Source organism: Crotalus tigris, unplaced genomic scaffold, assembly GCF_016545835.1.
Source record: "Crotalus tigris isolate CLP2741 ecotype Arizona unplaced genomic scaffold, ASM1654583v1 scf7180000024401.5802323, whole genome shotgun sequence".
NCBI lineage: Eukaryota > Metazoa > Chordata > Lepidosauria > Squamata > Viperidae > Crotalus > Crotalus tigris.
The window spans coordinates 1,557,996-1,585,356 of record NW_024100569.1 but is presented as its reverse complement, the minus strand read 5'-3'; the positions used below and the strand labels follow the sequence as shown (position 1 = coordinate 1,585,356).

Genomic DNA, 27,361 nt, shown 5'->3' with positions numbered 1-27,361 from the left:
CTGCTATTGGCCGTCTCAGTCCCGGAAGGAATTTTTTTTTTTTGGGCCATTTCCTCGGGAGCCGCCATCTTGTCGGTGGTTGGCGGAGTTGGTCTGCGTTCAAGCTGGAAGGCTTCAGCCCGCCTTACTCGCGCGGCCTAGTCGCCCGCTCCTTTGGCGCCAGCGATTTGTTTTTCGCTATGGCCAATAACTGCCCCCTCGTGGGCCCCGGCAACTGCCATCCGCTGCCGCCGCACCAGTCGCCGCAGCAGCAGCAGCACCAGGGGATCCTGCAGCAGCAGCAGGCCGGCGCCGTTTTGTCGCCCCCGTTAGCGCTCCAGAGCGCCGGGCCCAAGCCAGCCGCCTCGGGCAAGCAAGGCAACGCTTTGCCTCTGTGGGGGAATGAAAAGACCATGAACCTAAACCCCATGATCCTCACCAACATCCTCTCGTCCCCTTACTTCAAGGTGCAACTTTACGAGCTGAAGACCTACCACGAGGTGGTCGACGAGATCTTTTTCAAGGTAAGCAGGCGACGGGGAAGGCAATAGGCCAACTGGAAAGCAGGACCATACTAGAGATCCTCGAAACAAGCCTCTCGGCCAGGCCAGGCCAGGCCTTCTAGTTGGGTAGGCCTCCCTTCCCACTTCCTTCTGAAAGAAAGAGGCTGAAAAAAGACGTGTGTTCTTCCCCTCCTTCCCACCTACCTCCCCTGTCTCTTGTTCAGCGAAGGAGGCCCTACACCGGTGTGTTTGTGCCAGAGGACCAGCTAAACCTACAAGACGTAGCTGTAAACCTCTCGACCTAATTCCAAATCCCAATTGTGTTTGTATTCTTTGGGAGGGAGTGGATGGGTCGGAACAAATGATCCTAGAATTCTGTATTGAAAACTACCTCTTTGGAAATGTTCTCGGTAGGGAAAATGAATGGAACGGAACAAATGGTTAATACCATTTTCATTCCATGCTGCTTCTGCACGTCTAAAAGTGAGAGTGAATTTTACTTTTATTTTTCCTTCCAGAAACTCAGGATAGTATATATTAGAATCCAATTTTATAACGGCTGTGAGTAGTAGTTACCCTGAGGTATGATGAGTTTAATGGAGGAATGAGTTCCTCTAAAATTCTACTTTACCAGATGTCCCAGTATATCATTGTGATTAACCATTATTGTTTCATTTTTGTAACTGCTTCTCTGGGAAAAAAAGCACTAATGAACTTTGTGAGACTTGGTTTTATTTACATATGGATAAGATTACACTAGTAATTCTAGCATACCAGTAGGTACTACCATTCTATGTTATGGCTAGCTGGACACTGCATCTTGCCTGACTTTACTGGCCTTGAAAAACAAAACACAGACATTAAAATTTAGATAAATAGTTACTAGGAAACATAAACAAAACTAAACCAGAAATTCAAATAGAAAACAATAGTCCCAGAAGAAATACCAAGCCACTTATCTTTTGCAAGAAAACCTGTCCACAAAGTCATGAATGAATTTGAACTAACCTTATTTTTTTTAACAATGGCTTCAGTAGATTTCAAACATTTACTTACACTCCTAATTAAAACTTCTATATCCTATATTGTGTGTAATACAGAAAAACTTGGTTTGCTCATATTCTTTCAGTGGTGTTCAGTTATTTATTCATATACAATGCTAAATTAACTTTTCACTCTTGAGAGGGCATTCAAATATTGACTTGCTAGTTTTTTTCTGTAATTTAATCTGAAAAATTCTGATCAGTATTCTGAACTGTGAGTTAGATAAGTCTTTTCAATTTCAATTGAAACTTCAGAACATGAAGAGTCAGAATTACTGTATTAGCATTACACAGGAGGATGCTTCTTAGCATTTTCTATTAAATTTCAATTCTTTTAACTGAATATCCTGAATGTGTGTCAGTACGCTCCATTTATCTTTTTAAGTTGCAGCAACATCATATGGGATTGCAAAATAATCTCTAGATCAGAAATCCTAACTTCTATAGAATGATCTAAACATACTCAGTGTCTGGATTTGTGGGTGTTTTGAGGCACTATTAGCCAGAATCAGAATTATTTATCCTGTTCTATCCAGAAAAGCGCTGGATGTGATAACTAAAGTTGGTAACTTAGAAGACACCTCCTTTATCTTATTGACAAGCATTATGTGAAAGCCTTGATGGATCAAGGTCCTTGTGGATGGCAGAGGTCAGTAACATAGGCCCATTTGGTGACAATCATATGTTGATGATTGCAATTTGTGATGTTAAAGAGTGTGAATGAATGAAATGAAAGAAAATAGTGTTTGTGAGAAAGGGAATGTTTATTAAGGTGGTCTTGTGGAGTGGAGTTGATGGATAAATACATGCATGGAACTGAAGATGTAGTTTAATTATGAAATTAAAGGGTACGAGCTATTTAAGAAAGGATGAATTAGTATCATTCAGATTGTATGGGGATATGTAAAAATATACGTTATGTTCCATTGGCAGTGAAAATGGAAGCACCAGAAATGAATTAAGGGATTAAAGGGTCATAAGGGAATTTTTATGTAAAATAATGCATATACACATGGTCCTTGACTATGACCATAACTGAGCCTGCCAGTTATGGACATGAGTCTTGATAATTAAAACAGGTCACTACATAACTGACCTGATTTCATTACCTTTTTTTGCAGTACAGTGAACCCACTGTTCGCTATGGGCAGTTTTTGCCAAAAACCAGAAGTAAATGCCAATTTCCAGCAAAAATGTAAATCATGGTTTGTTAAAGAATACCAATAAATCTAAAAACATGAATTGTTTTATTGTTTATGATAAAAAGTTTGAGGGAAGGAAATGTGATGAAAGATTCTGATTGTGGGATATGCCATTTTTAGATGGTGTCAGGAGTTGGATTTTGAGGAAAAATGGACATAAAATGAAAGAACAACTGGGGGAAGAAAAAGTACAAGTCCTTTATGACAAACTATTAGAAAATAAATTAAGTCATCCCAGAGGATAAATGAAAAATTGGTGTAAGAAAACAGAATGTGGAAGCAACTTTGAATACAATTAAAATAATTGTATTGCAAGGTGTCACAGAAGTATATAGAGTTATTTTAATAAGAAATATAAAAAAAGGAGACTTGACAGAAAAATGAAGTGAAAGATGCTGTGGACACAGAAAAAATTCATACAAGAATGCTGCAAAAGTGGAGTACTGAAAGGAAAATTTATAGATTTGTATTGCAGTGACAATAGTATATTAAAAATAGAATTGAAACAAATACAATAAATATTAATGTCCAACACAATGAAAAGGAGACTGAAATATTGAAAAATGGTAAGGCTATAGACTTAGATGACATAGTTGGAGAAATGTTAAAACATTTTACTGATCATTTGTTTGTATGATTTCCTTAATGTGTGCTGAATACTGTCTCTGTCCTTGACAATTGGAAGAATTTGTTTATTAAATTTATAGGCTACCCATCTTACCATTAGAAGCTCTGGGTGGAAGAATTTACCATACTGTACAATGGGAAGTATAATAAAAGTAAATGCAGAAACTACAGGGAGATTTTGTTATACATCCCTGAGAAGATGCCTGGCAGAATTCTAATTGAAAGATTCTTAAGGTGACAATAAGAAAAAATTCAGAAATATTGGATGCTGCTTTTCAACAGATCATTCTTGATTTAGAATGAATTATTCAAAAGGAATGGTTACATGTTGTTTACATACTTAAGTGTGCTCCAAATTTAGATATTTTAATAATAAAAGCTGTGTGTGTGAGAGAGGGAGAGGGAGAGAAGCTTATTTTATCACCTATTACATTCTGCGCTCATGGAAAAATTAAGAATAGGTTGTTGGGACTGTATGCTATTTTTTTCTTTCATTTTCTTCTCATTCTTTGAACTATACAAATATCTCTTTGCTTCGGTCTGCTTCTGTAAATCCTATTGTCCTTTTTTCTTTGCACTTTTAGAAACTGGCATAATAATTTCTGTATTTTATTTATTTATTTAAACCCACTTTCATTTTTATGAATAACTCAAGGCAGTGAACGAACCTAATGCTACTTCCTCCTCATGTTTTCTCCACAAGAGTAATCCTGTGAAACGGGGTTGGGCTGAGAGAGAGTGACTGGCTCAGTGTCACTCAGCCAGCTTTCATGCCTAAGGCAGGACTAGAAGTCCAGGTTGCCTGGTTTTTAGCCACTAACCCAAGCTGGCTCTTATGTATTCTGTTATACACTGTCTGCAGAATAGGAGTAAATAGGACTTATCATTAATTTCTATACACTACTGTTAACAAGCACTTTAAAAAAAATACTAGCTTGAAGTTGTGATTGCTATTGATATCTTTATTTGGTTTGTTTTTATTTTAAACAATGCCCAAGCCGTTTTATAACACTTTAAGAGTCTTCCAACTCTAATCAGTGTTTTGCAATTACATTCACTTTATTTATGAAAGTCTGATATGTGTATTTATGTGTCTGATATTTGCTAAAACAAGGGATGCCGTAAGAATTGATGATCACTATTGCAGCATGTGGTAGTGAGTTGCATAAAACAATGTTACGATTTCAGTGGTGTTCTTTTTCATCACTTTTTCATGGAAATTATAGTAATTAGGGCACATCCAAATTTCTTATAGTTTGGAATGCATGGAAACAATATGCTTAATCAGAAGAGAAAATTATAACAACATTGTGTTAGAAGAAAATCAGATATATAAATATAAAGTTAAGGTGGATTTAATTAATTTGTTACTTGTTTACAGGTTACCCATGTTGAGCCTTGGGAGAAGGGAAGCAGAAAAACTGCAGGTCAAACAGGGATGTGCGGAGGGGTAAGTAGAAGTACGTGATTACTGCATTTTGGAGCTTTTTAAAAAAAAAAAGTTAATCTTTTCAAAATGAACATATAAAAAAACTTTAGTTTGCAAGCTTTTATCCAGTTCATTAGTACAAGTAGTCTTTGACTTATGACCACAATTAATCCCAACGTTTCCATTGCTAAGCAAGGCTGTTGTTAAGTGAGTTCATTTTATGACCTTTTTGTCATAGTTAAGTGGATCATGTAGTTGTTGAGTGAATCTGGCTTCCCCCATTGACTTGCTATGTCGGACGTTGGCTGGGAAGGTTATAAATGGTGATCACATGACCCCAGGATAATGCAAGTGCCATTAATACATGCCAGTTGCCAAGTGCTCGAATTTTGATCACGTGACCATAGGGATGCTGCAACGGTTGTAGGTATGTAAAACGGTCATAAATCACTTTTTCACTGCCGTTGTAATTATGAATGGTCACAAAATGAGTGATTGTAAGTCAAGGAGTCGATTGGTCCATGGAAAACTTTGCTGATAACTCATGGAATATATTTTTATTTCACAGTGAGATTTTCCTTAAATTATGTTCATTGTTGTAATGGAGATTAAGAGTCTTAAAGATAATCTAATGATAAATGCACTGCTAATATGTATTTTTATATTTAATCAAATGCTAGTTTGTATTAAATTCTAGGGCCTCAGTTTTTTTAAAAAAGGAATACTTATAACGAAGTTTTAGGTAAAAGGTATTTGATCAATGAGTTAAGATTTAATTTTTAAAAACAGTAATATTGTACTGTATGAGACTTTTTCATTTTAGAATATTACTTCCCGATTTAGCAAACACCATACATAAAACATTTATCCCTTATTCTAAATGGAACAGACAAGTTATATGTACATGTTGTCTGTTCAGGTTTTTCAAATAAGCGAAGGAGGAAACAGGTTTCATGTGTTGGCTGTTTTTGCTTTTTATTTTATTTATTTATTTATTTATTATTTAATGTTAGCCACCCAGATTCACCCTGGCAAAATGGATGACCATTTTTAAGTAATGTAAGGCAAGTCACAGTTGAATAATTGGCAATAATGCTATTTTACTGAGAGAAGATGTAGTTTCCTGTACTACATATACCTGAATCCATTCTTCCTTTTAAAAATTTGAGCACAGAAAATCATTTATTTACTAAAAAAAAAAAAACACCTCACTTATATTGTTCCTGTGTTGGATGAATTATGGGTTCTTTTCTCTTATTTTGAAAGGTGCGAGGAGTTGGAACTGGAGGTATAGTGTCTACAGCCTTTTGCCTCTTGTACAAGTTATTTACTTTGAAGCTTACCCGTAAGCAAGTGATGGGACTAATAACTCATATAGATTCCCCATACATTAGGGCCCTTGGATTCATGTATATTAGGTAAGTAGCGATGCATTTAGTTACAAAATAAGTTTTATCTACAGAAAAAAAAATGTTAAATTTACACAATTACTTTGTATTTCAAGGTACACACAACCTCCAAAAGATTTATGGGACTGGTTTGAATCCTTTCTCGATGATGAGGAGGTATGTCAACAAGGGTAATACTTTGTTTTCTTTTTTCTTTTCTTTCTGATATTTTAAATTATGTCCATATTTTATAAAATGCAAAAAACAATCTTTAACTGCAAATCTGAGCAGTAAACGCTTTCATCCTTAATGATGTGCAAAATAGGATTAGATTTCTAACTTTATTGGAAGTTAATCATTTCTCAGAACTCAATAGAAAGGTTTTTTTGCTGGGGGGGAAGCAGTATGTTGTTAGTTTTGGAAAAACGAATGGCCACTTTTAAAAAAAAAAATACAGTTGGGTAGTCCAACAATAAACAGACTGTTGCATTCTGTTCTTCAATGTTTTCATTTTCAGAATTGTCCACTGAAGTTAAATTTTCAAAAAACATAAATTTCTATAGTAATTAGGATATCCATAAATATCTTGCTTAAAAGTTAAATTCCTCTAGTGTCCATACATTAGTTTATCTTAGTTTATCTGAATTCTTTTTTCCCCCCTTCAACACTGATCAGATCTGTTTTCTTTGGGTTTTATCACAAACATGTTTCAGTTATAGTACCCATATACTATATACAATATTATACAATAACAGTGGTTATTGAAATCAAATGGTGCAGTCTCTTAAAGTGAGATTTAAATGGATTTTTTTTCTTCATTCGTACACATTCACACACACAACACTGGCACATTTATTTATTTATTAATGTATCACATTCTCACTTCTTATCTATAACTAATTCATAAATCAGTTTTTCACCCAACTAACTAAAACTGCAGGAATCCAGAGGAATCATTTTCATATGTTAACATTTTTTCCCCAGTTTGCCAGTGTTGAAGATGTGAAAGCATCTATCTATCTATATTTGCCTAAATATAAATGTTCTTATGAATTCATTGATACGCTATTTATATTTTTCAGGAACTACATTTAAGCTAATGTGTTGTTTTCTTCTTAAGAAAAGAAAATCTTTGCAACGCTTTTGTTTGGAAAAACTGTATTTCTGAACACTTAAATGTGTGTGAGTGCAAGCAGTTTTACATACAGATTTTCTGTTCCTGTTTTAGATAACAAATCTCACTTTCCTTGTGTGCTTGCACTATAGGTTTGGGCCTGACAATAGCTGACTAACATGTCCTGAGCTGTGAGAGGGCATAGCAAGAAGGCCTTCATGCGGTAATGACCCTTTTCCGAGACAATGGTCATCATGGATTATGCGTTTCCAATTATTTGTTACTTTATTTATTTGTTGCATAACTCTAAATTAGAAAACTCACTGCTTCATGGCAGTTGGTTTGCTATTGCTTCCTATTTAGATAGAGTCCATTTTATACTTCAGCCTTTTCTGATCATTTTTAGACAGGAATGGTCATCCTAAGTATGAATAAATGGCAGTTCTGATTTGTGGCAATATTCTTCAAAATACCAGATAATGTAGAACAAATTACTTTTCCTTTATGGAATAACTATATGTGATAACAGAATATAACTCAGATATGCTAATATTTCAACCTGATTTACTAAGAAATTGATCCTTTACTGCCTGGGCTGCAGGAATAGTCTGTACCTGCATGCTTGGGTATTAAATCAAACTTCCAGCCAGTAAAATAGCGAAATGCAAAGATGGAAGAGATGAAGTTCATATAACAGCTTAATTATCAGCAAAAACAGCTAAGCCATCGTATTTGAAATATGGCAATCAGTAGAAGTAGCATTTGTTTCTAGATAAATTTTAAATAGCTTCTCACAACCAGAATGTGTCTTGTGTTTTGTGTTTCTTTTTTGAAGGACCTTGATGTGAAAGCAGGCGGCGGCTGCATGATGACTATTGGAGAAATGCTGCGCTCTTTTCTTACTAAGCTTGAATGGTTTTCTACATTATTTCCGAGGATTCCTGTACCGGTGCAAAAGAACATTGATCAACAAATTAAAGCCAGACCTAGAAAAATCAAGAAGGATGGCAAAGAGGGCGTAGAAGAAGTAGACAGACATGCAGAGCGTAGACGTTCAAGGTTATATATTAATTTTATCAAATCATTATTTAATCATTCTCTAGTAATTTGGCGTAATCATTGCATTGTTTTGCTATTGTAATATTATTTGCCTATTGCTATTAGACAAATAATATATAATTTTGAAATAACTAACTGCTTCACGTTATTTCAGTTTCTTGACAGCTCTGCAAGATTGGCACATATACCTATGTGGTAGCTAAGTTGTGATAAATGGACTTAACCATTAGGTGTTCATGGTTGAAGTGAAATTTAATTTGAATACCTCATCTAGAGGTAGTCCTCAATGCCATTCGTTCAATGACCATTGAAAGTTAGGGTACGCTGAATGACTGGTAGTTACAGCTGGTCCTTGAAGTTACGGTTGTTCTAGCTCCCCATAGTCATGTGATCAACATTTGGATACCTGGCAGCCTGCCTGCATTTATAACTGCAGTGTGCACTTCAGTCGCCTCCCCCCTTATCTCTGCCCTTTTGGCTGCCCTGTATTCTACAAACACTGCACCCCTACTGCCCCAAGCTGATCTTCATCATCATCTTTCTTCCATTGCTGATGTGACATGCCCAGCTGAGGCAACTGCTGACCCTCCATGCAGCTATTATATGAAGTTAAATTGCTTGTATTCACTAGTAGCTTGGTGCCCTTTGCTTAGTCTGATGAGTCTTGCAAGTTTACATAGTATTTGTGTGACTCTGTTTGATCCCCAGCCCTCTTGTTTGGGGAAAGTTTGGGAGAAGGGGGTTAGAACTTAGTTGCAAAATATCTGAGAAGAAATAGTTCGTCTAGAGCAATGGTTCTCAACCTTTTTAATGCCGCGACCCCCAACCGGTTATAAGTCGAGGACTACCCAACCGGTCGTAAGTCAAGGACTTTCCCTGCCCGGGAGTGCCACGCATGTGTGGTGCTGCCCCCTGCGCCGGCCGAGGCATAGCTGGCAAGGGGCAGTGACGGCGCAGGGCGACCACCAGCTGGGCCACCAGCTGGCCCAGCCCAAGGGAGGTAAGGCACCCGCCGGGCCCCACACGCACCAGCAACCCTCCCTGCGCCCGCCAGCCTCCCACCTCCCACCCCTGGCCCTCTTTTACTTACATTTTTAGTAGTTGCTCAGCAGGGAAGGGTGGAAACTTCCAGACAGCTCGCCTTCACTGCAGACAACTTGCAGCACCGTTTGCAGAATGGGACTTTTGGCGGGCTCAGCAGGGCACAGACAGCCTGGACAATTCCTATTGGCTTTTGAAAGCCAATAGAATTAGACACTATTCAAAAGAGTCTATTCTATTGGCTTTCAAAAGCCAATAGAATAACAGGGAGTAGCACAGCTAAGGAAAAGGGGGAAAAAATGGCGGATTGCGTTGTTTGGCGACCCCCTTGAAATGGTTGTTCAACCCCAAATGGGGTCCCGACCCACAGGTTGAGAACCGCTGGTCTAGATCCTTGCCAATCTGGACCAAACGCTGCATTTGTTGTCTCTATTGTAAATAATTATAATGGGACCTGTATAACAATCCTTTGGATCTTATTAAACCTCTCTTTAGAGATGCTGAGTTTATCATACCTAGTGTTTAATGGTTATCGGGCACTGAATAGGTTGAAAAGGTTCAAGTTGAATGTAATGATTCTGAAAATTTCTTAGTAGCTCTGATTTGGACTTTGGATGAAATTTCACTGATGAAGGAGCATGTGTGTGAAGTGTGGATTCTCTTGAATCTTTGGCTCCTGCTAAAGGAACAAGTAGAGCCATTCTTTGAATGTATTGGCTATAATTACTCATGTCCTTATCACTCATATTAGACTATTGTATTGCAGCATGCTCCGTTTCAAGCTATTTATTATTCAGAAATTTCAGCTAACACTGAATGTGAGAGCCCGTATCCTGACAGGTGAAATCCAGTTCAGCAGGGTAACACAATCCCTTTGATTACTGTAGTGGTCACCTATACATTTCCTAATCCAGTTCAAAGTGCTAGTTGTTACCTCTAAAGCAGTATTTCTCAACCTTGACAATTTTAAGGCATGTGGACTTCAACTCCCAGAATTCCACAGCCAGCAATGCTGGCTGTGGAATTCTGGGAGTTGAAGTCCACATGCCTTAAAATTATCAAGGTTGAGAAACACTGCTCTAAAGCAAGGGTGTCAAACTGTCGGCCCATAGGCTGGTTGCATCATTCGGAGACCACACCCACCCCAGCTCCAGCAATGCAAAAAAAAAAAAGTCGCAATACATCGCGACATGTCACGCGGTGAATTTGACACCACCCATGCTCTAAAGCAGAGCTCCCCAACTTCTGAGCACCAGGGATCGGTTATGTGGAGAGAGGTTTTTCCATGGACCGGAGGGGACATGGTTTTGTGTGCTGTCTTCATCCTGTGGATGAAGCTTTCCTTGTTTGTGTGGACCGGTTGCTGGCATGACGCGACCTGGTACTGATCCACAGACCGGGGATTGGGGATCCCTATTCTAAAGCTTTCCATAGCTGGCTAACCTTGGGACCATGTGATCCAGATAGAATCTGCTCATTTCACATGTTGAAGTCATGAAGGCAGGCGGTATATGCCCACTACTCATGGTTAAAGGGGTGGGAACCAGAAAAGTTGTCTTTTGTGTGGCTACCCGGTCTTACAGTTTGTGCACTTCAAGATAAACCATCTTTGAGTTAACACTGATGAAAGAAGTAAAAGCAATCATTTTCAACATTTTTCTGTTATGATTTATATGTTGGCTGTTACTACAGCTCAGTTTAATTATTGACCTTTATTTCTAAAATAACAGTTTTGTGATTTTATGGTTCTTGGTTCTTTTAGTTATGTAAAGTGACCTCTGTCTTCTGATGGGGATGACAATTAAATACATAAAGTATTTAATGTAAATTAAATAGCCACACAGACTCATTGGGGGTTGGGTGATATACAAATACAATTAATTATGCTAAGTAGACACCAGAAGCTGATCAAATGATTTCATCCTGCCTCTGGGTATTTTTTTATACATTACATTAGGTATAAAAAAATCATAATGCAAAAATTTGGTTCTTAAAGTTGACAATTAACCCAACAGATGAAAAATATTAAATGTTCTACAATTAAACCCTTGTTGCGATAGCCTCTGTTTTTAAACATTTTGTCATTTTAATATAGGTCTCCAAGAAGATCCTTGAGTCCTAGGAGGTCACCTAGAAGATCAAGAAGCAGAAGTCATCATCGGGAAGGACGTGGTTCATCCAGTTTTGATAGAGAATTGGAAAGGGAAAGAGAGCGACAAAGATTAGAGCGTGAAGCTAAGGAGAGAGAGAGGGAAAGGCGACGGTCTCGAAGTGCTGATCGCGCATTGGAACGTAGGCGAAGCCGCGAAAGGCACAGAAGTCGCAGCCGTGACCGAAAAGGAGACAGAAGAGAGAGAGAGAAAGAAAATGAAAGGAATAAAAGGAAGGACCGTGACCATGACAAAGAGAGAGGTGTTGAAAGAGAACGAGATCGCTCTAGAGAGAGAGATCATTCTAGAGAAAAATCAAAAGACAGAAAAGGTAAAAGTGAAGGAGATGAAAGGAGGCACAAAGATGAAAAAGATGAAAGGAAGCATAAAGATGAAAAAAGAGATGCCAAAAAAGAGAGGAGGCATAGCCGGAGTCGAAGTAGGGATCGTAAGCATAGGAGCAGAAGTATAAGCAGAAATGCTAGCAAGCATAGTAGAAGTGGGAGTAAAGACAAGTCAAGTAAACATAAAAGTGGAAGTAAAGAGAAATCAAATAAGCAGAGCAGAAGCCGAAGCAGAGGAAGAACTGATAGCAGTGAAAAGTCTCGAAAACGAGACCGTAGTCCTAGTAAAGAAAGATCACGAAAACGTAGCAAAAGCAAAGAACGTTCCCACAGATATGACCACAGCGATAAGGACCACTCAGATAAACGCGATCAGAGGAGCCAAAGTACAGAACAAGAGAATCAAGAAAAACAATCTAAAAACAAAGATGAGACTGTATAAATATTCAGAAATGGATCACATTGAATCCTATAAATGTTTTGAAATCTTGCTTATTTTTTCTTAAAATTGAGATTGTGCAGTAGTTGATGAGCACTCTTCTTCAACCTCCCTCTAGGCTGCAGATTGTCATTTCCTATTTTGAGTAGGGAAGTGCCTTTGTAATCCCATTAAAAGTGTTGGCTATTCCAGTCCATTTGTTTAGTTAATTTCATGATGCAAATCTGTTTGTGCATTTTTTAAAAAAAATGTTCAACTGTTTCTGAAATGTACAATCTGTACATATGTCCTGAAACTGTTGTAATTCCTTTGGCATGGTTGCCATGTTGGTTAAATTTGTATACGGCAATAAAACTGCCACTAATTCTACTTTGTTTTATAGATGTGGAATTATGGTTTCTATCTTTGCATTAGCATGGCTGTGCTTTGCATAATAGTATGGCAGAAGTTTTAAGGATGGGTCTTGAACATGTATTATATCTAAAATATTTATGTGCATTCAGCATCCATGAAGGTTGCAGTTCTAGAACTGTTGTCTTGGGAACACATTTAAAATACATTTTAACTGTGAAACTCAAGAATGTGTTATAATTAGATTAGACTTTTCAAAGGAGGTAGCAATCTAAGGCAGGGATATAGATTTGCTGAGTTTTATGTAGTAGTCAGTGCTACCTCACAGGGACATTTGAGATTGATAAACCTATGTACCATATCTACATATACTTTATGGCTAGTGTTTATTGTGTTCATGTAAAGATTCTTTCGATACAAATTACCTTACGTTTTTCATTTGTCATTTTATGCCCTTGCCCTGTTATTCATGAAATAAACAAAGATGTATTGAGGGAGGCAGGATGGCAAAATAAGGTCAAATAGCAGACTTAAGTTTCAGACTGTCAGATCTTTTTTTTATATAAATGAGACATTTAAAATAAAGCATCTTCATAGTGTTCTTTTCGTAATGCATAATGTTTTTTAATCAAAGATTTGTGATCATTGCTTGAGCTAAAGAACTTTTCTCTAACAACAAGAACTAAATTTTAAAACATTTTATTACCTGTGAGATAATGTCAAAAATGCCGAACTGAAAGATATATCACAAAAGTTCATATCTGTTTGGTAGATTTGTTCTAGTGGCCTGTATAAGAAATATCTGGAATAAAGACTGGATTAATTTATTTGTGGTTATCACCAGTTCATTGTGAAAAACAAGTCAGCCTGGGCTTGCATAAACAATAGAAATTGCAGTTCATTGTGTAAAGAGTAGACCTTCTAGTCTATGAGCGAAACTACTAACAAGCCAATTGGCTCAGTGGTTTTATAATAGAATGCAGAACTAATTTTATCACTTTAGTACATTTATAATACTTATTCAGTTATTAACACTAATCTTTATATAGTGAGAATAACTTGCATGTCATCCTCAAAGAAACACAGGAAAATGATATTTTATAATGTTAAATTCTCCATAATGGTTCACACTGGGGAAGGGAAATAAATATGCAATAACAATTACATGGTGGAATTTCATAATAGCATCTTTTCTGACTCAGATATATTATATGGTACACATTTATTGAAACAACTGACCAAAAAAAGTACAGTGGTAAGGTGGATATAGAATGAAAAGGCATAAAGAGCATTACATTCAGTTCAAAGACAGTTTAAAATATTCTTACGGGATCGTTTCAGTTTTTTCGCGCAGCACCTGATGCTGATCTGCACTTCTTCCTCTATAGATCACTGAAAATGGTGTTAAAAATATACATTTAAATCCAATAATTAAGGCACTGAGTTTTTGTATACTCTGCCTCAATTTGACCCTTTATAAACAGTGTTTATTCAGTGCTTTAGTTTGTAATAGAAGTGCTAAGACCTTAAGTCTCTTTCAGGGCAGTGGGTTTTTCCCTATTTAAGATATGTAGGGATAATTTATATACTGTGTAATGTTTATTCTTTGAAACAGTCCAAGCGCAGTCTGCTTTTCTAATGTTCCAGCTGCTGTCCCAGCACTGTTAAAACTTTATTGATTCCAAGTGATGTTTAGAGAATGCGGTTATTCTAGCAATGTTGGATAGATCTCTTAGGAGCTCAGAATGTTTCAGATTTAAAACATTGACCACTTCTTGGTAAGGATTAGTTATAAAGAAGGAAGGTCATTCAGAAAATTCATTTGAAAATTTAAAAGTAAAATTATGTGTTTGAATATTAGTAGCTCGGGATGGCAGTTGGGCTGTTGGTTTGATCTCCGAGCTTGGCGATTTGGCCGCAAACATTTTGTCTCCATTCCGGGGGGAGGACATCTTCAGTGTGCTTTGTCCCGTCCCACCTCCCCCCCCCGGAATAGAGATGAAACGTTTGCGGCAAAATCGCCAAGCTCGGAGATCAAATCCATAGCCAAGTAAAATTGTCTTCAACTTAAAGCAGTAACTTCATGGACACACTCCGTTTTTATATATAACAATATGGAAATGATTTGCTATAAACACCTTTCTGAAATGCTTTTTCTACTTCAATAGCCCTCTGCTATGTATTAATTGGGCTTTAGCTTTTTGAGATCAATCAAATACAAACTAGCCTCTGGCTTTGGTAATGATTTTTGCTTCCTTCGGGGTTAAGTAATGTGTCTTAAGGTTGGCTTAGGCCGAGTGGCTGGGGCTTTTTTGTTACATTTAGTTCATTCCCTTCAGCTGCATTTAGCAGTTTCAAGTGTTAAGATTTTAGTAACTTCAAGTTTGTAGTCTACTGTAGACCAAATTTCATGTAGTTCTATATGTAGATTGATAGACATTGTTAATCATGTATTTCTATGTAGAAAAATATCAGTGTTAAAACAGAAAAATTGAATCAGATAGGATGAGTTTCTGATATAAATGTCTAAGCATCCTATTAGGTAAATTTTAGCTTAAATATACTAGTTTAACAAAAATGGGCATTAAATATCCACTTACCCATTCCTACTGAGTTTCCAGAACATGTCACTAAAAGAAAAACATGCAAAAGCAAGTATTTAATTGAGAGTAAACACTTCTCAAAAAGGTTACATTGCTTATTTTAAAAAAAAAGTTTAAAATTGCTGGATGAATTTTTATGCAATGAAATCAATGTTTAACTGTTTATTTTCAAATATTAATGTATTTACAAGTTTATAATCTAAGATAATGTTGGGTAAGAGTTTGGTGTAGTGCAGGGGTCTTCAAACTTGGCCCTTTTATGACTTGTGGACTTCAACTCCCAGAATTCCTCAGCCAGGCATGCTGGCTGAAGAATTCTGGGAGTTGAAATCCACAAGTCATAAAAAGGCCAAGTTTGAAGACCCCTGGTGTAGTGGTTAAGATATCAACCTAGAAACCAGGAGATAGTCCCGCCTTAACAGTCGTTGCAAATATATGCTGGTAATCTGGCAATTGATAATAGTGTGTATGCCAGTCATTGAATAAATTAGGGATCTCCAACCTTGGCAAGTTTAAGACTTGGGGACTTCAACTCCCAGAATTTCCCAGCCAGCCATGCTGGGAATTGAAATCCACAAGTCGTAAAAGTTGCCAAGATTGGACAGCCCCAATGTAGATATTTCTTCTTATCAATTATTGACAGGTCTTCAAGATCAGCTTAAACCAGATTAATAATTGTGTGTATTTCTGTTTCCCTGCATATGCTATCCCACAATTTTTTTTTACTGCTGCAGTCCCTTTTAGATTTTTACCTGAATACATTTTCTTAGGACAAAATGCAAGCTTTGCTCTATTGTGATCAATTAGAGGTGACACTGCCACCATATAGACATCCCCACAGGGTATCTCAGTGATGTCACAGTATGTCAGGGCTCCGGTGGATATACAGGTGAAATTTCTCTTTGAGCCATACAGATCTGTGCTGTAATTTATTGATTCTTTCAAACTGTGCCAATATACTCGTATGCTGTTGCTGCCCAGCCTGTATAATTTAACCCCAGATGGGCAGCAAGCACCTAGGAGAGAAAATAAAACAAATTTCAGCTTCAGTGACTTACAGACTCCATTGAATGCCTACATTTTCTTACCACTTATGGGCACTTAAAATCATTCTGTGCAGATTTCAGTGAAAACTTAAAAGGTGTTCTGAGATTGCTCTCATTTCAATAAAAAGAAGGAGGTAGGATGTGCATAATTGTGTGTTTGGTTTTGCAATTTTAGTGTTTGTTTTGTGAACCTTGTCATGATATAGTCATTAAATAATGGCTTACCTACTGGGTCTTCAGTCAAGCTGAAAAATTAATATGCTGATTCAGATGCAATACATAATATGCAAAGCCAATGAACTGTGGGAATGAAAATGCATAGTAATTTGGACTGTGCTTCAAATATGGGCATTTTTTTAAAAAAAAATTACCTTTTTTTAAATTGCTAAAGCTTTCAAAACAGGTCACTCGGTTGCTTAGAAAGCCAGATTATATGTTGGAATTGATTAGTTTTATGACCATTAAGTCATCATAAATGTTACAAGTGATAGCAACATGCAACCAGTATAAAGTTCACAAATGCCTAATTTTCAGGCCCTAGAGTGGGTGAGGCTAACATTTTCAGAGGAGTTTAAAAGACTGTTTTCCTCCTTAATCCTACCTGTCTCCCCAAACCCTAAAACTAAAGAAACAAGCCTGAAACCATTTCCTCCACCACAGCACAAAGAGGGGTCTCTTTGATCAAACCTTTTGCAATTTCCAGAAAGCCAGTTTGGGATAGCAGTTAGAGCACTAGGCTAGAAATAGGGAAACCTGTAAATTCTAGTCTCATTCTAGGTACAAAGCCGCCTGAGTGACCTTGGGGTAGTCCAGGGCTAGGCAACCTTGGCTCTTTTATGACTTGTTGACTTCAGTTCCCAGAATTCCTGAGCCAGCATGGGTCAGCTTGGAAACCTCTTTCCCCTCACCATGGCTGGCTCAGGAATTCTGGGAGTTGAAGTCCCTGAGTCATAAAAGAGCCAAGGTTGCCTACCTCTGGGCTAGTCATTCTCTCACAAATTACAAAGAAGGCAAAGGTGAATCACTGTCTTGCCAAGAAAACTGCAGGGACCAATCGAGGCAGGCACTAAACTTACTTGGAGACCCATACATAAAGGCAGGACAGCAAACTGAAAAAGGTTACTTATTCACATTATCATGCATCAATATCTATAGACTGCAAACAAACATTGAATTAGTTATGTCTGACTTGCATCTATTTATTATGAAGCCAAAGTGTGCCACAATGAAAGGAAACTCATGAAGACTTTCTTGCCCTTATAGGTACTTCTCTAATTACAATCACTAATTCAGTGACCAAATTTATAGCGGTACTTAACAATAAATCCTCAAAGTTGCAGCCATTGCAGCATCCGCAGCATCACTGGCTCCCAATTACAATAGCTGCAGCATCCCGCTGCCCCGCAATCACTATTTGTGACCTTCCCTTCCAAGTAAAGTCAATGGAGAAGCTGGCACAAAAGGTCACAAACCGCTCCCACTACATTTTACCCCAAGAAGCCCCACTGCAGAGTCCAAGATCCTAAGGATCTCATACTCCATAGTATCCCCATGCACACCCATGTTCTGTAGCATGCCTGCCCCTTAGAGCCCTTCCACCTGCACTGTAGTGCTCACCTGCAGCCTCCGCCAACTAGCCTTTCCTCCCTAGAGCCACCTCCACAGTCTGTGCTGTTTTCACTCACATGCACACATAACAGATTTAGTGGGTCTATTAATATTCCCCAGTAATTCCCTTCTCCAAAAATCCAGAACTGTCCCAATTTAAGTCCAGCCAAAAGTAAACCTACGCTAGTTCACAGAGCAATGGCCACAAGGCATTTGAAAGTTTCCCAAACAAGATCAACCCACCAGGCAAAATTAAATCCAAAATACAAGAGGGTTCACAAGGCAAGAAAAGTTCAGGGTTCACAAGGCATGGTCCAAAGTTAAGACACAGTGTCAATCCAAAGCAAGGCAGGAATCGCAACAATCAGGAAACCCAGCTAGGAAATGAACATATTTCCAATATTGCCTCCATCTGTCTGCTGTGCTAAATATCCAGCTTGTGGTGCAGCCCATCGAGAAGGGAGAGGCTGCTTCCTCAAGAGTAATAGGGTTGACCTTCGCAGCTCCTGCCTTTTCTCTGCCCTACATGTTCTTGGATCAGGTGCAGAAGGCAGTTCCTCTTCTTCATCACTGATTGGCTGCAACTCTGTGCTTTCCCCACCTGAAGCCTCAGGGCTGTCTGCTGCAGCTGTGCTTCAGCCAAATCATTCTCAAGACGGCTGCTTGGAACCATTGACCAATTCCCTTCCAGACATGCCTGGAACTGGCTAATCCTCCTCCAAGCTGAAGGGGTATCTGGGGAAGCATCTGGGAAAGTCATCACACAACCTCATCATCCCACTGATGGCCCCCACCAGCTGACCTGTGTTCCCCAGTGCTCACCTAGCAACTTATTTGTGGCCTTCACTGGCCCCTAATACTCCCTAGCACTCATCTGAGACCCTCATCAGTTCACCCATATCTCCAAGCACCTGCACATAGCGCCTGCAGACCACTCTGTGGCACTCATGCACACTCATGGCATTTGCACACCTCCACATGCTCCTTGCCTGGGATTCCTGCCTCTTTCCACTTAATGACCCACACAGTCCTGGGGTTACAATGGCAATGACAACTACCAGGAATGCCGTCATTAAGCAATATGATCATGTGACATTGTGCTATATGATCACAAGACTAACATTGGATATTCTGGTCACAACTGCCATTGTAACCCAAAGACTACCTGTATTCTTGGGCCTCAGTAAAAATTACCAAAGACTTTGAATGAAACACAAGTGATTACTTTGTGAGGGAATCTCTACTTCCTCTGTTTAGTTTGAGCAATCCTCTTTGCAGCCACTCACATATAAAACAGGAGTAACCTTGATGACAGCCTGCATAGACTATTTTCTTCTGGAGCATCAATGATTTTCTAGAAAAACAGAAACTGGGAGAAGATGGCCCTTTCCCTAAGATCTTTTTCACTCACAATTCTCAGAATTCAAGCCCATGAACATAAATTACTCATTGTATGCAAACATTATTTCATGTTCTCATATTTCAACAGTAGTTTTAATCAGTGATTTCACATACTTACTAGACGAAAATCCTTTGTATATGCAGTCAGAGACCAAGCCTGTTTCACTAACTGCTTTTACAGTTACAGTATAGTTAGTTCCACAAGTAATGCATCCCAGGAGACAAGAGGTCTGGAGAGTGTGACACCAGGCTTGTCTTTGGTCTGATTCCAAAATGGCTACGTATGTCTTTGCACCAGTCCCAGAAGACCAGCTGATGTTTGTTACAGATTGTGTCACTTGACTTACTGAAAGATCAGCTGGGCAGCAAGGATCTTGAAAAAAAGAAAAAGAAAAAAATATTTAACATTCAATACTAGCCTTCTTTTAAATACACTATAGACAGCCATTTTCTTAAGGAGCGGCTAAAGTATTTTAGCAACTTTGGCTATAGATGCTGCTTATGCTGATAAATTGTCAGTAACATGGATAACAGATCCATCACATCTTATGTAACATAAGTCTTTTTATAAATATTTCAATATTATTTGAAAAAAATGGTGCAGGTAGTCTTTGACTTACAACAGTTCATTTAGTGACCAGTCCTGAAAAAAGTGACATGACCATTTTTCACACTTACGACTGTTTCAATATCTTCATTATCATGTGATCAAAATTCAGACGCTTGGCAACTGACTCATAGTTATGATAGTTGTGGTGTCCAAGGATCATGTGATCCCCTTTTGTGATCGTCTGACAAGCAAAAACAATGGGGAAGCCAGATTCACTTAACAACCATGTTCCTAACTGAACTACTGCAGTGATTCACTTAACAACTGTGGCAACAAAAGTTGTAAAAGGGGGCAAAATTCATTTAACGTCTCACTTCGCAACTAGAAATTGGTGCTGGACAACCACATAATATCTATGGCATGGAGGCCCTTTATAATTTTGGCCTACAAACCAATTGTGGTGCTGTTTAAAGCAAGGGGGAACTTGACATTTGTAATACAGGTAGTCCTTGACTTACAGCAGTTCATTTAGTGACCATTCAAAGTTACAACGGCACTGAAAAAAGGGACTTAAGACCATTTTTCACACTTAAGACCATTGTAGCCTTCCCATGGTCACTTGATTTACATTTGGATACTTCACAACTGATTCATATTTATGTCCCAAGGTTATGTGATCCCCTTATGCAACCTTCTGACAAGCAAAGTCAATGGGAAAACAGATTTGGTTTAACAATTGTGATACTAATTCAACAACTAATTTAAGTGATCGCTTAAAAAAAAGTCATAAAATGGGGCAAAACTCACTAAACAATTTTTTCACTTAACAACATAAATTTTGGGTTCCATTGTGGTCATAAGGGAAGGACTACCTGTAGGTGCAAACTGCACACTGGTGACTTCAGTTGTATTATTGCAATACTTTTCTTACCTGTCTCTAATGGAACACTGTAACTAGGCAAGCTGTATCCTGCTTTTGTACTTGCTACAGCATTGATAGAAAACTGTGACCCACATGGAAGGTTATGAATAGAGCATGAATTTCCAGAACTTGTGCAATACCACTTTCCTGATTCTCCTTTTACAGTGACAGTATACATTGCTCCATTGCTAGTGGCATGCCAATGCACACTTATAGAAAGAGCATCCTTTGAGATGTTTAATATTTCTGGACTACACGGAGCTGAAGATTATAGAAAGGACAAAGATAAACTGCATTCTTATTTGTGGCACATACCGTATTAAAAGAGACACACATTATAATATTTGCAATTTTATGGGAAGTTCAATAATACAACAGCTGAAACACACATACTGCAAAATGTCCTCTCGCTGCAACCATGTTCTTTCATGTTTTTATTTGAAATTTCAAAATAATAATTTCCAATATTTTTTGAGGGATTTACATTGTGTGTGGCACAATCTTCTCTGAAATTAATTTTTGTATTTTATTGGATTCAACAAAAATGACTTTTAGTAGCTTACTAAAATTATCACTGCTATCATGGACTAAGTATTGTCAAAAGCAGAATTTGGTCATACTTGTATAGAAGATCAAGGCTGCATGTTTTTTAAAAAGGAGCAATGGCCAAATTCACTTCTGTAGTGTCACCGAGAATACTGTGTAGACATGTCTATGAAGACATTAAGAATCCAACCTGACTTGAAGAAGACTTTACTTAATGAAAATAATATAACCAAGTGTTTAACTATATTGATATTATATTATTGGAGCCAAAACCAAACAAAGAAAAATCAGCCAACATTCCTTTGCTGTAATTGTGCTACTTCCAACATGTACATCATAAGGTAGCAGTTATTAATTTTTCGAGTGTTGTATCTTATTATTATTATTGATATCTTGCTTTAAAATGAAGGCTAAAGTAAAGTCATACCTGTTGTCACTTGTTTAGGTTCACATGACATATTGCTGCCTCTGATTTCACTGAATGAATAGACTGTGATAGTGTACAGAGTGTTGCATTCAAGGGCAGAGAAGGTACATGTTGTGGCAGTATCATGGCATAGTAACTCACTGGTCAGGGTGACAGCTTTGCTTTCATACATTTCAGCACCACGGACAGGAGACCAGATAATTTGAACGGTGTCACTAGACACAAACACCGGGCTAAAATTACTAGGACAACAAGGTGCTAAAAAGAAGGGGGGAAAAGAAGGCAGAGTTGGGATTAAGATAATACTAGAAAATAATAAAGCAAATTCTTGCAACGCAAGCATCCCAAATAAAGATTTAGTCATAGGTTCTTATTTTGTAATATTATAATAGAAGAAATATTTGCCAGACAACTTCTCTATATTTCAGTACCACTATTCCAGGTGGCAGTGGTCCTGCTGTTGGGTCATCAAGAATCATCTAATATAAAAAGCTATCAAATCATTTATTTATTTATTTATGAGACTATATACCGCTTTAAGTGCAAGCACTCTCTAAGCGGTGTACACCAGTAAGCAATGTATATATATATTTACATTGCCCCCAACAATCTGGGTCCTCATTCTACCTACCCCAGAAGGATGGAAGGCTGAGTCAACCTTGAGCCGGTGAGATTTGAACCGCTCACCTGCTGAACACAGTCAGCTAAAGTGGCCTGCAGTACTGCACTCTAACTGCTGTGCCACCTCGGCTCATATAACTTTCATCATAACTGAAAGCAAGCATTTTAGTCCTTTAGCCTGATTTTCTGAAGACATTGCAGGACCTGCCTACTTCTTACTTTAACCCATGCCATATGATGAGTACTGTAATCAAGAGATGATTCTTGTATAACTAAAAACCTCAACAAGAGGGAAGGAATGATTGTTCATCCCTGAATTAAAACTAGGCTGACACCCGCCTGCTTCTTTCATCTAAACAATTCATTCCTCAGGCAGAGATAAGATTATTTCTGTGCTGCTTAACACCGTTACAAATAAAAACTTGTCACTGGCCCTAACAGTCATGTAAATTTTGCCCTTATCATTTATTAAAGTGATTGCTAATGTTGTGCAAAGTCTGTCCAATATACAGAAATAAACTGGTCCTTACCTGTAGTATAATTAAATATGTCACCTAAAGGGCTCTGCCCAGCCTTGTTATAGGCAAAGACACTAATGAAATAGGTGAAGCCACAATCTGATTGGAAAAGGCACTGGGTACATGATGTGTTGCAGTGCACCTCCAAGCCATCATCACTTTTCACAAAAGCCACATAATAATCACTCAGGTCAACATCTGACCACGATACAGCCAAACTGCCTGGTTCCTTCTCTTCAATGGTTATACATTCCGGAGCACAAGGGGCTGTAAAGATTTTAACAAAACTCTCTTTAACTTTTCTCATAGGAAAGAAAACTCAGGACAATAACATCTGCAGCAGTTTTTAAAACTTCCAACCAATGTGATGTTTGAAGAACGCTCATCTGTTGAACATGATAGGATGTGATTTAATATCCGCTTTTATCAATCCATCTATAATAAAGATGTCAATAGCTGTGGGAGCCCAGTCTAAAGCCAAAGAAGATGACTGCAAAATCAGTCCATATTGTATAACGTATACAGTAAATCAGAAACAGTATTTAAGGTTATTGCCTGCTCTTTCTAGGAGCAGTCACACCTCACTCAGACCCACATGGACAAGCACCAATCAGATCTATAAGTACATGTTATCGGCACGTCTTTATACTATCAAGTAATCTTTGTTTTAAAGTATTTTCATTAAGCAGATGTCCGTATTGCACTCTATTGTAGATTTTGGAGGAAATTATTCTTGCATATGTTCTAAAAGACGAACAGTTTGGTGACGTTAAAATTACTAAGCAGGAAACCAGAAGACCATAGATTCTATTCCTGTCTTAGGCATGAAGCCAGTTAGATAACTTTGGACCAGTTACTGTCTCTCAGACCCAAAAAGGAGGAGACAGCAAGCCACATCTGAAAATGCTACCAAGATTTGTCCAGGCAATTGCCAGTACTCAAAACTGACATACAAACACACACACACACACAGAAGCACAAAAGATCCAAAAGTCCAACTGAAATAAAAGGAAGGGAGGCTGCTCGTAAAACAAGCCTTGCAATCTTATAATGAAGACTGTTCAAAATTTTGGACATTTTATTTCCAATTAAAAAAAAACAGTCCGTGTGTCTTTCTGCTTCACATTTCTCCGCGTGTGCTATAATTTTTGGATTGTGCGTGTTTCACCTACCAGTTTTGAAAATCACAGCCTCTGTGGGTGTGCTAGAACCAGCTTCGTTGCTTGCTACAACTGCCAAGGAATACTCAGCCCCACACTCCAATGATGAGATTGTGCAGGAAGTGGAAATTGAACTACAGTTTCGTTTGGAAGTGTTGCTATAGGCTGCAGTATTGTAACTTGAAGCGCCTTCTGTCGGCATATAGGAAACCAGTGCTCCCAAAGATCCACTGTCAAAGACCACTTGAACATCTCCTGGCGCATGAGGCCCTAGAATACATTTTTAACAGCATCCCACTGTCATTTGAATGGAAACAAAACCAAAAAGTGCTTTTAATCAAAACTCTATGATCTGCTTCAACCATCACGCTAAAATTATGGTACAGTTTTTTTTCTGATTTCGTTTAATTTATAACAATGGTCAAATCTTGGTTTACAGCTTGGCTTCCTATGGGAAGCCATCAAAAATGGGGCTTATTTAACTTAACATTGTTAAGCAAATTCCCCCTTTGTGTGAGGTATGAAGACAGCTTATATCAGGGGTCTTCAAACTTGGCAACTTTAAGACTTGTGGACTTCAACTCCCAGAATTCCTCAGGGCTGGTTGAGGAATTCCGGGAGTTGAAGTCCACAAGTCTTAAAGTTGCCAAGTTTGAAGACCCCTGGCTTATATGAACACTTACATTTCTAGCTAAAGTGTTTGCAACGAAAAAACCAAGGTAGCCAAGATGGCAACCAAAAACGTCTGATTGAAGCCTTCCCTGATGTTTGGTGATAATTTTGCTTAAATTGCCTAATTTGAAGATCAGTTGTAAGAACTGATGATATTTTCACTCTTTGTTTATCATTGACAACAGCCAATGGTATTAACACTTCAAAGCACTAACATTGAAAACACAATGGTTATTCAAGTATTCTTTCTGCTAAATCCATGGGCAGCAAGCAAGAACATTTTTCCTTTAATCATTATTATTTTTATTGAAATTCAATTGTTTCTTGTAAAAAGATGCTGGCTTCTTACTTGTTCTTTGATTGTAGGTAAAATCATCTCCAGGTATCCCATTAATATCCCATGCGTATACCTTGATGGTATAGAGAGTTCCTGGATCTAAACTGGAAAATGTCAGGGAGTTGTTGGTGGTATTTTCTTTTAACATGTTGCCCAAACCATCTGATCTTATGATCGAGACAGAGAATCCCACAGCCATATTTACAGCATTCCAGCTAACCACAATGTTGTTACAACTTGGAGAATTTGCTATCAGCATAGGGGCAGCGAGCACTGTAAATGAGAAAATACAGATTAGAATTAGTGAGATCCTGTACATGGGCAGATGAAGGTGAAATCAGGCAAGATATCAGTCTAAGTTGGTGTTCTGTCCCAGCCTACGTGAGTCCTTGTTAAGCTCACAAGAAGAAACCCCTCTTCCAACAAGCAGGCTGGAACCACAGGAAAAAACAAATCCCCTTTTATTATTCACAGACCTAAGTCAATGTCCAAGGCAAAAAAAAAAAAAAACAGTTCACAGAAATTTGATCCTCAACACTAACGGTTGCCTTCAGCAACCAGCACCTCTCACACCTTCCCTTTTATTATGCAGCCAAGGCATGGCTGCCTAATGCCTTCTCCTTTGCCTTTGGAGCCGCCCCATTGCATTCCTCTGTCCTACTCTCTTTTCTTGCCAGCGTTTACGTGCATCCTGGATATCTTCCAGCTGTGATTCATCACTGTCCAACTCAGACTCCCAGCACAGCTGTGTCTCAGCCTGAGTGCGAATAGAGGGGCCAGGCTCCTCGTCAGACTGTAAGTCTTGGAGCTCCTCAGAGCCTTCCTCTGACTCTGATGTCACTCCAGGCCCCCCCTCCTCATCTGATTCCTCAGACTCAGCTGCTGGGTCCACTGGCTGGTGAGGAATCACAACAGTCAGTAATGGTAATGATGTTTCTTAGATAACATTTGTATATACTGTTGGCATATATGTTCTAACACAGAATTGTGCAGCAATCTACCGTAAAAATACATCCGTTATAAATATCTATAAAACTCATATTTCCTCCTGCAATTCACGGACACAAGGGTTCAATATTTTTATGGATCCTAATTTCTTAACAGACAATAATAGATGATGGGAAAGTGTCAAGCTGGAGAACATATTCTAGATTAAACAAGTGGTTTGAGGCAGTGTGGCAAGGCTATGCAACACTTTGGATTCAAGACAAAAAGTACACATACTATCTGTCTGCAACTAACAGAATAACAGAGTTGGAAGGGCACCCCAGAGGTCTTCTAGTCCAACCCCCTGCTCAGGCAGGAAACCCTATACCATTTCAGACAAATAGTTGTCCAATTTCTTCTTTAAAACTTCCAGTGTTGGAGCGTTCACAACTTCTGGAGGCAAGTTGTTCCACTGCGAGAAAATTTCTCCTTAGTTCTAGGTTGCTTCTCTCTTTAAAACAACTGTATCTTTTCCTGGATTTACATGCTTACCCTCTGAAGTTGTAGCACCAGTCCAGGAAAGGATATATTTGTTCTGATGACCAGCGTTAGAGAAGCATTCCCATATATTCTGAAGGATTTTTCCGCCTCCATATCCGAAGCTTTGCATTGTTTGCAGAAGTCACGTTAATATTTAGTGTCTGAATAAAATCAAAAAGTACCTGTCTTTGCTTTCTTCAGAGGGGAAAATTGACTTCTTCCTCCTGTGTTTATAGATCGGATTGTGATTTTATACAATGTAGCAGCCTTCAATCCTGTCACGGTCCCTGGTGAATTTGTGACCATTGTTTCAACGAACGTCCCTCCATCCTGTGCTGTCAACAGATAACTGGATGCCCCTGTGACAGCTGCCCATTCCACTGTGATACTGGTACTCAGTTTTGAATAGGCTTGATCAATGATGGGAATCTCAGGGGCTTCAACAAAGGGAAGAGAACCTCAATTATTTCAAAATTGAAACATGTTATATTGCAAGTTGCTGAATGTGGATGTTTCTTTCAAAGATAGGAACTCTGAAGGCTGGGGTACCTTTCCTTTACTCTGTTCATAATGTGTTTTTTCTGAACAATACCTGATTCTAGAAACATAAGAGAAGGCCGCAGTGTGGAGAATACAGATGGACCTCAACTTATGACCACAACTGGGATGATCATTTCCATTGCTAAGCAAGGCGGTTGTTAAGTCAGTTGTGTCTGGTTTTATACACTTTTCTGCCATCATGCAATTGTTAAGTCAATCACATGGTCATCGAGCAAATCCAGTTTCCCCCATTGACTTTACTTGTCATGAGTCG

At 38.3% G+C, this 27,361-nt stretch overlaps 2 protein-coding genes across 2 annotated transcripts; one reads left to right on the top strand and one right to left on the bottom strand.

The window, feature by feature from the left end:
* The first annotated feature begins 54 nt into the window (after positions 1-54).
* PRPF38B (pre-mRNA processing factor 38B) lies at positions 55-13,268 on the top strand. Its single transcript, XM_039329636.1, has 6 exons — positions 55-503; positions 4,736-4,804; positions 6,050-6,201; positions 6,288-6,348; positions 8,121-8,344; positions 11,481-13,268. Exons 1-6 carry the CDS (start codon positions 180-182, stop codon positions 12,319-12,321), a joined length of 1,671 nt encoding a protein of 556 aa, XP_039185570.1. The 5' UTR covers positions 55-179; the 3' UTR covers positions 12,322-13,268.
* On the bottom strand, positions 13,048-25,463 carry FNDC7 (fibronectin type III domain containing 7). The gene is made up of 9 exons (XM_039329637.1): positions 25,093-25,463; positions 24,084-24,341; positions 22,924-23,178; positions 21,773-22,030; positions 20,809-21,060; positions 19,446-19,700; positions 16,025-16,288; positions 15,270-15,299; positions 13,048-14,061 (listed from the first exon to the last, which is right to left on the bottom strand). Exons 1-9 carry the CDS (start codon positions 25,397-25,399, stop codon positions 13,994-13,996), a joined length of 1,947 nt encoding a protein of 648 aa, XP_039185571.1. The 5' UTR covers positions 25,400-25,463; the 3' UTR covers positions 13,048-13,993.
* Positions 25,464-27,361: the final 1,898 nt, after the last annotated feature.

Excerpts from the sequence above, each read along its gene's own strand:
- PRPF38B (XM_039329636.1), top strand. The coding sequence starts at position 180 with ATGGCCAATAACTGCCCCCTCGTGGGCCCCGGCAACTGCCATCCGCTG. Across the intron at positions 6,202-6,287 it reads CTTGGATTCATGTATATTAG|GTACACACAACCTCCAAAAG; the intron begins GTAAGTAGCGAT and ends TTGTATTTCAAG. Across the intron at positions 6,349-8,120 it reads CCTTTCTCGATGATGAGGAG|GACCTTGATGTGAAAGCAGG; the intron begins GTATGTCAACAA and ends TCTTTTTTGAAG.
- FNDC7 (XM_039329637.1), bottom strand. The coding sequence starts at position 25,399 with ATGTACAGGATCTCACTAATTCTAATCTGTATTTTCTCATTTACAGTG. Across the intron at positions 24,342-25,092 it reads TACCTACAATCAAAGAACAA|GGCCTCATGCGCCAGGAGAT; the intron begins GTAAGAAGCCAG and ends AATGTATTCTAG. Across the intron at positions 15,300-16,024 it reads TCCTAAGAAAATGTATTCAG|TGACATGTTCTGGAAACTCA; the intron begins GTAAAAATCTAA and ends TTTTTCTTTTAG.